The 15,536-nt window shown below is 55.7% G+C and overlaps 1 protein-coding gene across 1 annotated transcript in view; it reads left to right on the forward strand.

Moving 5' to 3' along the window:
• Positions 1-10,409, forward strand: part of LOC102457667 (glycine receptor subunit alpha-4) — a 29,540-nt gene extending 19,131 nt beyond the window's left edge. The window contains exons 8-9 of the mRNA XM_075896715.1: positions 450-599; positions 10,018-10,409. Coding sequence (XP_075752830.1) covers positions 450-599; positions 10,018-10,308 — 441 coding nt within the window. The 3' untranslated portion in view covers positions 10,309-10,409. The remainder of the gene's footprint in view (positions 1-449; positions 600-10,017) is intronic.
• Positions 10,410-15,536: the final 5,127 nt, after the last annotated feature.

A 15,536-nucleotide genomic window follows, 5' to 3' on the forward strand; every position in this document is an offset into this window, starting at 1 on the left:
GTTAATGAAAGCAGGAGACGGCAGGAGGCAGATGGGTGGAAAATGCACCGAGTGCCGCACAATTGATTTTTCTTCTTCCCCTCCTCTCATGGCCCACTGGCTCCCTCCCGAGCCCCACACGGCCGCGCCAGGAGAGGATGGCAGAGGGCCCCTCTCCTTACCGCCTCAGCACAATCGCCTCTGAGTGGAGTGGGGTGGGAGAGGCAGAGCGAGGGAAGGAGAGAGAGGATGTTGGGGGCGACTGGAAAAGGGGGTGAGAGGGAGAAGGCAGGAGGGAGAGGGAGAAGCGAAAGGGGCTGGACAGGCCAGAGGAGATGGTGAGAGGCTCCGTCTAGTAGAAGTGAGTGGGAGGCCTGGCCAGAGAATGGCCACGTTCCCATAGGCCAGAGCCTCCAGGCTCTGTGCTCTTTGCCCAGACCCATTCCTCCCCTGCCCATGCCGGTTTGCAGGTCTCCTACGTGAAGGCCATTGACATCTGGATGGCCGTGTGCCTGCTCTTCGTCTTCGCTGCCCTGCTGGAGTACGCGGCCGTCAACTTCGTCTCGCGCCAGCACAAGGAGTTCATGCGCCTGCGCAGGAGGCAGCGACGCCAGAGGATGGTGAGTCCCCCCCCCCCCCACCTGCCAGCTCACACAGCATCCTCACCACGGGGATCTCCCCAACAGGCTCCCCAGTCCTACCCCGCCCTCCCCCCCCCCCCCGGGCCCGCATGCTTGGAGAGGTCTGTGCTGGGAGTTTGACGAAGCTCTCTCAGTCATGTCCCAGAGCTTCTGCGCCAGGGACCCAGGTACAGCTGTGAGAGGCACCCAGCCTCCGGGCAAGCCCTGCGGTCCTGCTGCCCAGCTACAGCCGGCTGGGGGCGGCCGCTTGGCTTGCGCAAATCGGTCACAAATTCCCGCCTTAGGGCGACAGCAGGGGTGCTGGGAGCAGGCAGTGCCCCCCGGCAGGGGCATGGACCTCAGTAACAGTGGAGCTGGGGGAGTTAGGGGCCTGCCACGGGCCTGATGGCACCTTGTTGCTGCCGACTACAGCCTGTGGGCCCAGGCCTGGCTGGGAGGGGTGGGGGGTGTTCTATTACTCAGCTGCCTTGAGCAGCCCTGAGATACCTGCAAGGTGCCCCCTAAGTGTCCAGCTGCCCCGGAGCCTCACGGGGCCCAGGCCTGCTGCCACTCCGGCAAAGGGGAGCTTCCCCATGGAGTGGCCTGGGGCCGGACCAGCCACTAGCTCAGTCACGCTGCCCATCCCGACCCCAGCCAGAGGGGAGCTAGGAAAACCTCCTAGACCTGCCAGCATCCTTGCACCAAGCAGAGGAAGGGCTGCGAGGGTGTCCCCCGTGATCCGATCCCAGGCTGGGCCGGGGGACACAGGGACTGATCCAGGCAGCCGCTGTCCTCCTGCAGGAAATGCCATCACTCCCTTTGCTTTAAGGTGTGCTTGGGGGGGGGGTGGCCCTTCCCCCTCGCCCCAGGGGCAGGGTATCAATATGTCGTCGTGGCAACAGAGGATACGCCGCCGATCACCAGTCCGGGCATCAGATAGGCTCTAAATAAATAAAAGCGGCGTTGCCGAGCTGCACTTTGGTTGCCTAGCGACAGAGCCCGGATAGATGGGGCTTGTTAACGGTGGCGCTCTGATCTGAAGTGAAGGATCCCTGCCTGCTTGCGCTACAGGCTGGAGAGGGCCCATATGCCAGGCCCATATGCTGCCGCTCACGCCCGGCAGGCGACCCCGGCCGCAGCCGCAAACCAGCTTCCCCAGGTCTCGGCGCCAATTGGCCGCGGGCTGTGGCAGCGGAGGGGGGTCTGGGCTCAGCCGCCGGCCCCCTCCTGTGTGCCTCCTCCGCCGGCTGCAGTCTGCCCAGGAGGGGGCTGAGCCAACACCCCACCATAGCGGGAGCCTCCCCACGGCCGTCAGGGAGGCTGGCTCAGGCTCCGAGGCAGGGAGCACAAGGCAGCTGGAAAGAAAATGGGACGAGGCCTCCCCTGGGCGGAGCAGAGCAGCCCGCAGACGAGGCCTGACTTCCATGAGATTGGCAGGCCCAGGGACCCGCTCCGGGGCTGGCACTTTGCAGCCCTCCTTTTCCGTGTGCGATGAAGTTGTGCTTCTCACTTTCCAGTGTCCTCCTTCCCGTCAGAGGGGCCGTGTGGGCGCCCTCCAGTGGCTAATGTCACCACATGACTCGGCAGGAAAGGCTCAGTGCAACCCGCTACATAAGGGAGCGGATTCTCTCCTGCCTTGAACACCTGACAGCCAGGTGTGAGCACGCTGCAGGGCAGAATCTGGCACACCCTGGCCGCCAGCCCCACTCCCTCATCCCATCCTGCGAGGGAGGGTGCGTCTGCATCTCCCGTTGCAGTTAAAGTGAGAACAGGGGGCTCGGCGGAAGCCAGAATCAGACCCTCTGGCTGGATGTGCCCGGACACTTACCTATTGTGTGTGGGCACGGTGCTGGTGTCCCACCTGTCCAGGCAGGGCGCTGTGCAGCCAGAGGTACATTCAGAGCTGCCCTTGCCCATTTGCCGAATATGCAGCCATGTGGGGCTCCCAAAAATATGGGGCACCGCCGAGACTTCATGCCCACCCACCTGCCTCTTCCTACCCCTGCTCTGTGGCGCTGCTTCTTCTGGAGAGGAGCTAGCAAACTTACAAGTGACACAGCCTGCCAGAGCTCTGAGCAGACACAGTACCTGGGAAAGAGCCATTTGAGTGGCAATGAAACCATTTTACAGGCATTGGCCAACCCCAGGTACAGACGGTCCGTTTCTGAATTTACTGTGTGAGTCGACAGGACCTTAGTTTAAAAGTTGCTTTAAGATATTTCATTGGTGTGTTGCTGAAGATTATAAAATCACAGCCCTAAAAACATTCACCATTCCCCCATTCCAGCCTGCCATTGGGCATAGGAGCAGCTGTTTAATAGTGCTGCATAGGGCCCCGAAGGACGGCCCTGGGCACTTTCCTCTATAACTTGCCACATCCCGCTCCCTTTTCCCCAGCATATTACCGCCGGGCGGGCACCCTTCCCCACCCATTCTACCCTGCCTCCTTTTCCCTGGCGCTACCGCCTTCGCTCAAAGCTTCAGTGCACATGTACTGGCTGGTGGAGCCAATCATCCGCTGTCCTGTTTTTGTTTGGTCTGCGCTAATGGATTCCAAAAGGGCCTGACCAGCCAGACGCCCAGCCTGGAGTCCCTGCAGCAGCTGGACAGCCTGCGCAGCCGCGAGCCCACCTACGGAACGCTCTCGCAGTTCTGCAGCTCCAGCTCCAGGGTAAAAGCAAAGCCCCCCCACCACACCCCCTGTGTGAGAAACCTCCCCCCCCCCTTCATGTCAGCCTCCCTCAACCGCTCCAAGCTCGTCCCCTGAAACGAGGGGGTAGTCCTTGTCACCGGGGAGAGCTGCATTGCCAGGCCGGGCCTTTGAGCGGCTATGTTCATCCCGCAGGGGTGCTCAAAGGCCAGGAAGATGAGAGCCACCAAAGTACTCTGGATTGGGGGGTGTTCAGACTTAAGGGGAGCTGAACAGTCTCACTGGCCAAGGTAGGGATGGTTAACGGCAAGGGCACAGCAGGGATGTCTGGGTTCCCATCGCAGCTCTGTCACCGTGGGACCTCGGGTAAAGCATTCTGCCAGTCGGTGCCTCAGTTTCCCCCTCAGTAAAAGAGGGGGTAATGCTAAGTACCAGTACTGCTGATTTAGAAGATGCGTTGCTGATCGGGAGAGCGATGCGATTTCTGTGAAGCAACATTACGTCCCATTCCTGGGACTCGCACCTTCTCCTAAGCATTTTACAAACATCCCTCAGAGGGACTAAGATGGGAAGGGTTTTACCAGAAGCCCCAGGGTGAAAAATGGCAGAGCTGGGTACAAAACCCAGTCTGGGTCTTGCTACTTCCCCCCACTTCCTTTTGAGGCTTCTACTCCACAACTCGCCTCAGAAGGGCAGCCCCCTGTCCTGCCTGCTAGCCGCTGCTTCCTACCGATTCCCCATGGGCAGACAACGCAGCTTCTTAAGAGCACACTGACCAGGGACCCGGGAACGTCTGCCAAATGCTGTCCTGGGAGTGAGTGGCAGCTCTCCGGAGCCCTTGTGCCTGAGGAGAGTGACCACAGCTATGCAGCCCAGTGCCCTAAGAGGGAGGCGGGGTAAGGTGACTGTTGAGATCCCTGGGCAGAGACAGTCTGGACATAAATCACAAAATCCAGCACTGTAAGGACATGCATATGGGGTACAGAAAGAAGTGAGAGGTGAATAGGTTGGGGGGGGGGAGGGCAGGGAACGGAAACGGTGTTCTACCCTGAATGCCAAATTCAGGGAGAACAGGGATTGGCACAGGTCTGAGTGGTGAGGGAGGAAACAGGACTATCACACTCAGTGCAGGTCCAAGAGGTGAGGATGTACTGGGATATGCAGTCAGGACTGTCACACTCGGGGCAGGGCAGAGTGGTGACTGTGTGCTTGGGTGTGCAATCAGCAGTCACACTCGGGGCAGAGTGGTGACGGTGTACTTGAGTGTGCAATCAGCACTGGCACTCTCATGGCAGGGCAGAGAGGTGACGGTGTACTTGAGTGTGCAATCAGCACTGTTACACTCGGGGCAGGGCAGAGTGGTGACTGCTTGGGTGTGCAATCAGCAGTCACACTCAGGGCAGGGCAGAGAGGTGACGGTGTACTTGGGTGTGCAATCAGCAGTCACACTCGGGGCAGGGCAGAGAGGTGACGGTGTACTTGGGTGTGCAATCAGCACTGTTACACTCGGGGCAGGGCAGAGTGGTGACTGCTTGGGTGTGCAATCAGCAGTCACACTCAGGGCAGGGCAGAGAGGTGACGGTGTACTTGGGTGTGCAATCAGCAGTCACACTTGGGGCAGGGCAGAGTGGTGATGGTGTGTAATCAGCACAGGCAGAATAGCTGCCTGTACTTTTGTGAGTGCTGCTCTTGGAATTCCTGACCTTCAAAAGAGTTTCTCCATAAGGCAAAATAAAGTGTCCATGTTTGCTACTGACAACCATGACCTGCAGCCCTGAATGCCTCCTCACCTGTTGCTTTCCCTCTGATCTCGCCCAGCCCCTCCATCGCGTCACAGTGACCCTGAAAGCCCAGCTGTCCTACCAGCCATCCCTGTGCACCTCTGAGCTGCCTCATCCCTGCTCCTCTCCCTCACCGTAGCCCGCTCTTACCACCTCCTTCCTCTGCTTCACAGCTCCCTAATTCCAAAGGGAAAATGGAAGCCAAGTAGATTGAATGCTCCTGGTTTCCCCTCTGCATAAATTCTCACCGGCATGTTTACTCAATGAAAGACCCAGTAAAGACAAGAGGAGACATTGTGCTCTGTCTCCCCAGGGTAAATCTAGGACAAACCCACTGAATCCAGAGTTACACCAGCCTTGCAGAGAGCAGAACTGGGCCCAACCCCCTGCTCAAAGAAGTTTACAGTGTAAGGGCCCAGCTGAACTCCCAATGGGGCCGCATGGCAGAGCCGGTACCGGGGTTGTGTCTGGCGTGTGGCTGGGGCACTAACTGAAGCTGTTCCATTCTGAAAAGTGTCAGTGCAAAACCGACACCTTTTCCCCAGCAGCGTGCTGGCAGTGAATCCTGCTTTCAGCCTTCGGTGGCCAGCCACTGGCCCTGGGACTCACACCCCGCCCATGTAGACAAGGTCAAGTGCTGTCAGCTGCCATTTGCACGACTGCACCTTAATGCTGGTGGCCAGGCATCAGTGGCTGAAACTGAGGCAAACCTGCGGGAGAGCGAGCTGGAGTCTGTTCCTTTCGTGCCTTGTCGCCAGGGTTGTGTGCACGCTCCCGTGACACGGCCAGTCTCTCTACTGCAGAGAGGGGCTGTACAGATTTCAGCTGTGCAGTCCCACGCGAGTGTAGTTGTTGCTTTCAAACAGCAGCGCTGTCATGAGGAGACATGGCCCCTGGCTTCAAGCCACCTTGGCCCACCCTCCCCCAGGGCTTGAGTTCTGTGGCGTGCCCCCTGGAGATGCCACACAACCTCAGCCGGGTGTTTCTAGCCCTTACACCTGGGGAGAAAACTTCCCAGAGGTGATGCGAATGGAACCAGTACATTAGTCTGCAGACAGCCTGAAAGAGCAGCTCTCAGAGGGGTGAACTGTGTGTTCATCTCAAGAGGGTGTTCCATTTCAAATCCGAGGGACGGTGCAAAGTTCAGTGATGGAATTGTTCCACCGCTGATTGTTTGAACACCCCGCTAGAGTCACTATCCCCGAAAGCCAGAGAGCCTGCCCACCTCACTGCCAGCTTGTTAGGCAGCTGCCCTACAAAGTTCTGCAGCCCATGGGACATTTACAATTTGCGGGCAGCATAAAACAAACAGAAGGCCAGGTCAGATTCAGTAATGGAGAGGGCTCTCCGGGGATTGGAGTAGCCATGTCTAGGTGAATCCAGTCCTCACTCTCGTTCTATACATGGAACGGCCACCGCATCTCTGGCTGGCTGCACCGGTGTGCCATGAAACAGAAAGACCTCGCTGCAGAATACCCAGACAAAGCAGGATTTCAGCCTTCCAACGAAGGGTTAAATATCTCAATTTCAGGCTCCCTTCCCTGCCGCCGGCTGATTCCCAGAACACGCAAGGCAGCCTTGTCCAGGGATTTGCCCCGATTCCAGCCTCTAGCATAAGTACACTCGTACAAATCCCATGCAGAGTTTGGCCTCGCAGCCACCATGTGTCATGTGGGCAGCTCACATGACTTTCAGGCAGCTCTGCAGGTGCACAGACCAGATTTGCCAACCTCCGCTGGAGGTTTGCTCTATTGTAGCCGCATCGCAGCTGCTACTGATGGTGGCTTTGGGGACCCAGCGTCAGCCCAGGCAAGGCCTGGTATTACTGCAGGTCTTGGGGATTGATGATCTTCCCAAAAGCGCCAAACAAACCCCGGCAGAGCCCCACCTGCGTCTGGAGCGTAAGAAAAAGCTGAGCTCCTCATTGCAGCTCCTAAAGGAGCGCTGAAGGGCGCTACCCTCTGTCTGGCTTTGCAGTTCACCTTTAGCAACCCTGCTGCGTGTGCCGTTCCTCGGCGGGCACGCTCTCCGCTTGCCTGGACTTGGCAGCTAGCAATATATCTAACGAAAGGACAAATAAAGCTCTGCAACAAAAGAAAACGAATATCAATAATTTACCAGCTCCCTGCTCTCCCCACTGGGAGCAACTTGCTTAGTAGGCAGGTTCCCCTGTTAAACAAAGAGCCAACTCAGGGCTCTCTCTGCATGAGAACCCCCTGGGCTGACTGATCTCCACCCCAGAAATGAACATGGTGGAGGAGGAGGAGGACTTTGGTCCCTGCTCACTCATGCAATGAGCAGGCCTGTGCTGGGACTCTCGGGAAAGTGAGAACTAAGCACAAAAAGTGATGATGGATAATTGTGCTTTCCAATTGTGGCCCTTGTATCCAGGGATCGGAGGGACCCATAGCAACACCATTTTCATGATACTTTGTAGGGCGGTAGTGTTCACGGCCCCCCAATGAGATCAGAACCCCACGGGGTCAGTTGTTCTACGCAGAAAGGGACAGCCCCGGCCCTGAAGTGCTCACAACCCGAATAGACAGGACTGTGGGTACCAGAGAGGCTACTACCTACAAAGAGAAGCTTGGGGAGAGGTACAGAGTTGCCCAACATCTGTAGTGGAGCCATGTGTTGATCCCAAGTCTTGTGAGCGCCAGTCCAGCAGCTTAACCTCGCGATCAGACTCCTTTCCATTGATCACTAGAATAATGGGGGGCACTTCCATCGAAGGGCCGCTGCATCCTAGGGAAGTCAGCGCAGAATTTGGCCCACTAAATGTTTTAGCCTGGCAACTCTACATAGTGCTAGGGAAAGGATGCCTCTGGCTCATTTTACCCATTACAGAAATGCAGCCACTTCTGGGGTGAAATCGCCACTGTTAAACAGCACACAGCAACGCTACCCAGGAGTGGAAGCGAAGCTAAGTGACCCCTAGGAAGCTGTGCAAACGCACCTCCCAGATCTGGGTCAATCTCTTTCTGTAAGCACCCCACACCGACAGGCACGCTAAAGTCCTCCCTATGGAACGACCCAGACGCAGCTCTGCTTTGCGGCAGGATAATGCAGTGTAAGGAGACAGGGTAGAAATATCCACTCAGAGCTTGCCAACCCTGCCCTGGCAGCCAAAACAGCCGTTCTGGGGAGCTGAGCACTGACTGGAGTCCTAGTATCATATGGCTGCTTCTGTCCATGAGTCTTGTTCTGTAGACACACAACAACGGGTGTAGTTCACTCCATGTCTGCACAACAGATAGTGATAGCAGACTCCCCCGCAAGCAGATGTGGATTGGACCTTCCAGCCACCTGCCGCCATACCCCTGCCTCGCGGAGGGGTCGGTGGTGACCAGAGTCAGGGGGTTGTGTAGAACAGTCCCTCTCTTACGCACTCCGGGGATTGCAGCGAGTCCCCCGACCGGCCTGCTAGCTCTTCTGGGGATAAGGACTCTGTGCAGGGACACTTGGCTTCCCAGGCCCTGCTGCCATGGCTCTCCCGCAGCTACACGGGCAATGGTGCTGCAGGGACTCTGGGTGGGGCTGCTGCCTCAGTGAGCTGGGAGCCCTCCAAGCTTGGAAGCTGAGGCCCTGACCTCCTCTTGCCCTGGTTACCCCTGTTGCTTTGCTCGTCCCTGGTCCAGCAGCAGCAGGGGGAGTCCCTTGGGGTGGCGAGGGGCTGTGCAGGAGGAACATGGGGGGCAGGGGAGGATGTGGGGGAGCAGGGTTGCGTGAGGAAGGCCTGGGGTGAGAGAAGCTGAGGAGAGAGGCTTGGTGGTTTCAGCTCTTACATCACCCACCTGCCACCCAACACACTGGCCTCCTCCCTCCAGCTCCACGCAGCTCGTTCAACCTCCCCCAGTCAGCTATTGCTAAAACCCAGCATGCCTCCTCCTCCCCCAATGACCGCTGTTACAAACACACCGTCCCTCAGCCACCATCCACCACAACATCCTGAAACACGCCCGGCCCCTGGCAACCTGCCACCACGCATGCCAGCCCTTCCCTTCCACTACGCCCCTCAATCTCCGGAGCAGGTCGAGAAGAGCCATTCCCCGCCCTGCTGCCTGCTCTGCAGGGCAGACTGCCTGCTGTGTGTGTGTGTGGAGATGGGAGTGTTGCGGGGAAGATAATCCATGGGAGGTTACCAGGGTTGGGTACCACTTCACTGGGATTTCCTGGTTTTTCCTGGAATCATGCCGGTGTGTAGACGTGACTGGTTCCTTACTCCAGGGCTTTGGGGGAGGTAGACTGTTTGGAGATGGATTATCTTATCTTTATGGTTTTCAGTGTATTTACCCTTGTAGGCCTCACATGCAGCTCTCTCCACCCAATATATATAACCTGTGTTATCCGGCACGCTTGGGGATTAGGGCATTCCGGTTATCTAAAAATTCTGGTTATCTGAGGGTCCCATCAACCTAAGAAAAACCAATGGACAATAGTCGTAAAACTCAAGTTTTTAATATTGGTAGTTTTGTAGTGTGAGGCAGTTGGTCTCACATTTCTATGTTGAGTTAAAGACGATTAGTACTTCTTAAATAAAAAATTGTTAAGCCATTCATGGTAAACCAAGCCAGGCCTGTGCGCCTGAAGATGTGACAGTATTGTGGCTGGGGGCAATGCCGGTTAACAGAGTTTTCTGGTTAACAGAGTGCCGGATAACAAAGGTTTCACTGTACTCCCAGTATGGCCCTGAGGCCGTCGTGGGCCGCAGCAGTGTGCTGACTGGGCCACAAGAGGGCTGTGGGTTGAGAACCACTGTCTGGGTGACTCACGTGTGTAATGCATGCAGAGCACAGCCCTGGCCCAGGAAAGGCGTGCATGCGTGAAGCCCTGGGCGTAAGCACAATCTTACTGGCTACAGTGGCACTCCCCGCTAGGGGATCTGCTAAGCTCACCCTTCTACCTGCACGATCCAGCCTTATAATCTGTGGCCCGTGGCCCTGAACTCACGTGCTGTGTCCTTCCCTTCTCACCTGCGTCTCCCCAGGAGGAAGAGGTGGTCCGCGAGAGCCGCTTCTACTTCCGCGGCTACGGCCTCGGCCACTGCCTACACATGAGGGATGGTGGTGCTGCGGAGGGCCCCAGCATCTACAGCCCGCCTCCCCCGGCCCCCTTCCTGAGGGAGGGGGAGGTCGTCTTCAGGCACTACGTCGACAGGGCCAAGCGGATCGACACCATCTCCCGAGCCGTCTTCCCCTTCACCTTCCTGGTGTTTAACGTCTTCTACTGGGTGATCTACAAAGTGCTGCGGTCCGAGGAGATCCACCCGGCACCCTGAGGCCACATGAAACATGGCGCCATGCAGGGGAGCTGCCTCATCTTCCTGGTCTCGGGTGCGCCCGCCCGGCTGTGTGGGCTGGCCTCTGTCCCCAGCACCAGTCAGGGCATTAGTAGCTTTGCCGGGGCCTTGTCTCGCTCTGAGCCGGAACGTCTAGGACCAGCTGAGAAACCTGGACACATGCTGCCCGCGAGAACCTAGCCCTACTCCATCCACCCCTACCCCAGCATGGTGTTGGGGGTCACTGTGCTGCTTGTTATTAATGAGATCTTGAGCTCGTCTGGGCAAGGCCCATCCCGCCCTGCAAACCAGACCCGGCAGCAATGGACAGACACCACTCCGGGGGGTATTTACATTCTTCCGCTGATATTTACATTCTTGGCCGTCTCATCTCCTTGCTCTTGTCCTTGATTCTTTATGGCCACGGGGCAGAGGCGCTGCTGGAGGGGGGCCCCATGGGGTGAGTATGTCAAGAGCAAGTCACCCAGCCTCCTCCCACACTCTTAGGAGACTGGTCAGAAAGCGGCAGTGCAGCAGAGAGCCCTGGACCAGCTCTGGAGATGGTTCCGGCTGGCTGTCTAGGGGCCACATTTATGTTCTTGACTTCCTCTGTGAAGAAACGCTCCCAGTCCTCCCCTGGATCCAGTCCATCCGTTCCCCTTCTCCTCTCCTGCCGGACGGAGCCACACACCTCATGCAGTGCTCTAGCGTAGATTTCAGGTGCAGGAGGGAAAGGGTGGTTTTAAAAAAAGCCACAATAAATAAGGGCCCATCCTGTGCAGGATGAGCCACCGTAACTCCTGCTAGTTAAACTGGAACGTAATGGTGCTCAGAACCAAAGAGAAGGTTTGATGAGACTGAGCTCTCTCGCAAAGGTGCCAGGGGGCAGCCGAGGTCTCTGAGGTGCTGTTGGCTCCAAAGAGGAGGAGGGGTTGTCTGGTCGGCGTCCAAAGGGCAGGGATTCTGGGGATGGCCAGGATCCCTAGATCAGCACTTTTGATCTCTCCTGGGGAGTTGCCTCCTGCCACAGTGAGAACAGGATCAAATCCTGCTGGGGCAGGAAGAGGTGAGGCATGTGCTTTCAACCCTAAAAAGGCAGAAGGAGGAAGTGCTGGCTTTCACCAGTCTACTTCCATTCCCCACCTATTTGCCCTCCCCAGCACCACTAGGCTAGCTGGATAATGTTATATTGGATCCAAGTCACCCCGTTGTAATTCTGTTGAAGTCAGCAGCATTATATCATGGCTATTTGGTCACGTAACCTAGGCCTAAAACTTCAGGGTTCTAATAATCTGGGGAAGGACAGACCTGCAATAACTTAGAAAAATCCACGGCTCTTCCCCAAGAAAGAAAAGCAATAGGCACAGTTTATATAGGTCCTACAAAAAAACAATGTGGCTATGTCTAGACGGGCGTCATTTCCCGCAAATGCTTTTAACGGAAAAGTTTTCCTTTAAAAGCATTTGCGGAAAAGAGCATCTAGATTGGCACGGATGCTTTTCCGCAAAAGCACGTTTTGTGGAAAAGCGTCTGTGCCAATCTAGACGTGCTTTTGTGCAAAAAAAGCCCCGATCGCCATTTTAGCCATCGGGGCTTTTTTGCGCAAAACAGTACTGTGCTGTCTACACTGGCCCTCTTGCGCAAATCATTTGCGCAAGAGGGCTTTTGCCCGAATGGGAGCAGCATAGTATTTCTGCAAGAAGCTCTGATTTCTTACAGTAGGAAGTCAGTGTTCTTGTGGAAATTCAAGCGGCCAGTGTAGACAGTTGGCAAGTTTTTCCGCAAAAGCAGCTGATTTTGTGGAAAAACTTGCCAGTCTAGACACAGCCTGTTGTGCTGTTATGCTCCCTTTCTGGCCTTTTGGGCTCTCCTATTCCCATATATCTAACCCAGACAGTGCCCAAAGCAGGGCTCATATCCTCAGAGATCCTGGCACTCATGCTATACAGCCACATCTGGGGCTTCTGCTCCCCGCACACACTGGGGCAGGAGAAGGAGCTAGCGTTTGCCAGGTAAACAAGGACAACCTTATCAGGAGAAGTGGGCTGCTCATTTGTCTAGAACCCTGTTACAGGCAAGTTCACAGATGACACTAAGGTTGGGGGGAGGTAGATATGCTGGAGGGCAGGGATAGCATCCAGAGTGACCTTGACAAATTGGAGGATTGGGCCAAAAGAAATCTGGTGAGGTTCAACAAGGACAAGGGCAGAGTCCTGCACTTGGGACGGAAGAATCCCAAGCATTGTTACAGGCTGGGAGCGGACTGGCTAAGCAGCAGTTCCACAGAAAAGGACCTGGGGATTACAGTGGATGAGAAACTGGATATGAGTCCGTGTGTCCTTGTAGCCAAGAAGGCTAATGGCCTATTGGGCTGCATTAGGAGGGGCATTGCCAGCAGATCCAGAGAAGCGATCGTTCCCCTCTATTCAGCACTATCTGGAGTACTGCGTCCAGTTCTGCCCCCACCCCTTACAGAAAGGATGTGGACACATTGGAGAGGGCCCAACGGCGGACAACAAAAATGATTAGGGGGCTGGAGCACAAAAAGGCAAGTGTGGACACTCCAGAGGGAAAAAGCACAGGTGCTCTGATAGCCATTCTGTGAATGGCCATCAGAACTTTCTTGCACAAGAGCGTCCATGCAGTGTGGACGCTCTCTTGCGCAAAAGCACATCACTTTTGCAAAGCACTTTGAGGTGTGGACCTGCTCTTGCGCAAGAAGCCTGCAGTGTAGATGTAACTGAGGGATTTGGGCTTAGTCAGTCGACAGAAGAGAAAAGTGAGGGGGGATTTGAGAGCAGCCTTAAGCTTCCTGAGAAGGGGTTCTAAAGAGGATGGAGAGAGGCTGTTCTCAGTAGTGATGGATGGCAGAACGAGGAGCAATGGTCTCAAGTTGCAGTGGGGGAGGTCTAGGTTGGATATTAGGGGAAACTATTTCCTTAGGAGGGTGGGGAAGCACTGGAATGGGTTACCTAGGGAGGTGATGGAGTTTCCATCCCTAGCGGTTTTTAAGTCCTGGCATGGCAAAGCCCCAGCTGGGATGACTGAGTTGGGTTGGTCCTGCTTTGGGCAGGGGACTGGATGACTCCTGAGGGCTCTGCCAGCCCTAGGATTCGAGGATTCGAAGTGCAAGGCACAGCACAGTGAGCAGCGGGTGTCCCTTTAAATCTCTGCCTGCCTGGGGCCGAGCGCCAGGCTGCAGAAAGGGGCAAAGTCCTGGCACAGCTCACAGTGTCTCTCATTGTAGATCTCGTCCAGATGGGCAAACGGCACAAATCCGCCTTGTTGAGAAACTTCACGGACAATCCCCCCGGGACAGTACCGAAGCCGAACAAGGGAGCCTCTTTGACTGGAGCCAGGCCCACAATCAGCTGGTGCCAGAACACCACCTCAGCCCCGGCACGAATCAAAGCCCAAAGGCCCCCGCTAGGAATACCCGAGCAGTCTTGCTGGCCAGGCAAACAAGGGGCAGGGGGCAGGTCACAATGGCTCTCCCTGCAAAAGGCCTACAGTGCCTTCAGCTCCCTAGTGCAGTCACATCCCCTGGAGATGCCACAGTGGCGGGCAGCCTCATACAAAGCTAGAGAGTCAGCGATTTCTTAGCCCTTTCTCAGGTTTTACCTCCTTGACATTAGTTGTCCAAGTAACACTGGAGTAAGCTCATCAGGATTTAACCCAACCAGGGTGCTTAGCACCTCACAGGACTGGGCTTGCATAGCATTTTTTCATCCTGCCAGACTTTTACAAACCCCTGCTAATGAAGTAAATCTGCCCTCCCCCCTTTTGGAATCAGTGGGAGGGGAGAAAGTGCTGTTCCCATTTCACAGACATGGAAATAGAGGCAGAAAGCTTGAGTGACTTGCTCCAAGTCAATCAACAACATTGTTAATATATCCAACCACACGCTTCGCCCGGTAAAAGAGCCGGTCCTATCTCGGGGACTCTCTGCCCTCCCACCCGTTCGCACATGATACTGTTCTGCGGCGATGTGGATATTGACTTTGTTCAAAGGAGTCCAGGTAGCTGCTGGGGACCCCCCGGGAGTGGCCAAACTATGAAATAACCTATCTGGCCACAAATGAATTGAACAGTGGTGTTCCACCAGTGTTGATGGGGGCTAGTAACAACCCCTTAGGTGACACAGGGTTACTAGATATTTTTCTCCCTCTGTTTTGCTGTTGATTTTGAGTCCTGGTTTGGCCCGAACCCGACCCAATGTGACTGAAGACTTGTTTTTGGACAGAGCCGGTCTTGGAGGTCACCAGACGCGATCCTCCAGCTGGTATAAAGTCACCTCCGCTATTGGGTGAAACTGCTGACCTTTCTCTCACGGCCGGGAGGCACCTCGCTGGGCCCAGAGGTGCACCCCTTGCCTGGCCCCTGGAGAAAAGCCTTGTTTTGCAGCAAGGGGTTTTTAAGCAGCATTGACCTTCCTACACAAATAAAATGTTTCTGGGATTTTCATTGATGGGGCCCGTGTTATTTATGGAGGAAGAAATTCAGTCCAACCTTGACACAGCACAGGTCACGCCCAATCTGTGGCCACTTCCCACAGGACTCCTACGCCCTTCAGCAAGGAGACCTCTCTTCTTTTCTCAAGACGCCAGTGTGGAGCAGAGGGTCACACTAGCATCTTCAAGAGCACGAGGACTCTCCGGTCTCCCTTGTCATTCCAACCCGTGCATCCCGTTTGCTCTTTTTCACCTAAGGCTCTGACCTCTGCCATCGCAGAGAAACAGCCCCCTCCCCCCAGGGGCTGAAGGAATTCTGTCTCCATCATTTCTGTCTTGACACTTGCACACCTCCCTCAACCTGCACTGTTTCCTTGGCTCAGGGGGAAATTAGTCTCCATAGACATTCAGACCTTGGTGTCCCCCTACTCACTGTGGCATCAAAAGACACCCCCTCCAGCTATGTTTTTAAGTGTTCTTCCAGCTCCCCATTGTCTGCTGTGTGTCATAGGCCCTAGACAGCTCAGGGGCAGCGGACATTTAGCTCAGATGATAGGGGCTGGAGCAGGAAGATCTGTCTTCTCCCACTGTTACCATGTAACTCCAGTTAGTGATAACCTAAGAGCTCTAAGTAGCCACCAAGTAATTACAACACATACAGTCAGCCCAGTCTGACTGTAGGCAGTCAGCCACACACCCCTCCTAGCTGGCCTGGAGTCTGACTGTTCTGTGAGAGTTTTGGAAATGCAGTTCCTGAAATGTTGCGGCGCAGTCTAG

Source organism: Pelodiscus sinensis, chromosome 13, assembly GCF_049634645.1.
Source record: "Pelodiscus sinensis isolate JC-2024 chromosome 13, ASM4963464v1, whole genome shotgun sequence".
NCBI lineage: Eukaryota > Metazoa > Chordata > Testudines > Trionychidae > Pelodiscus > Pelodiscus sinensis.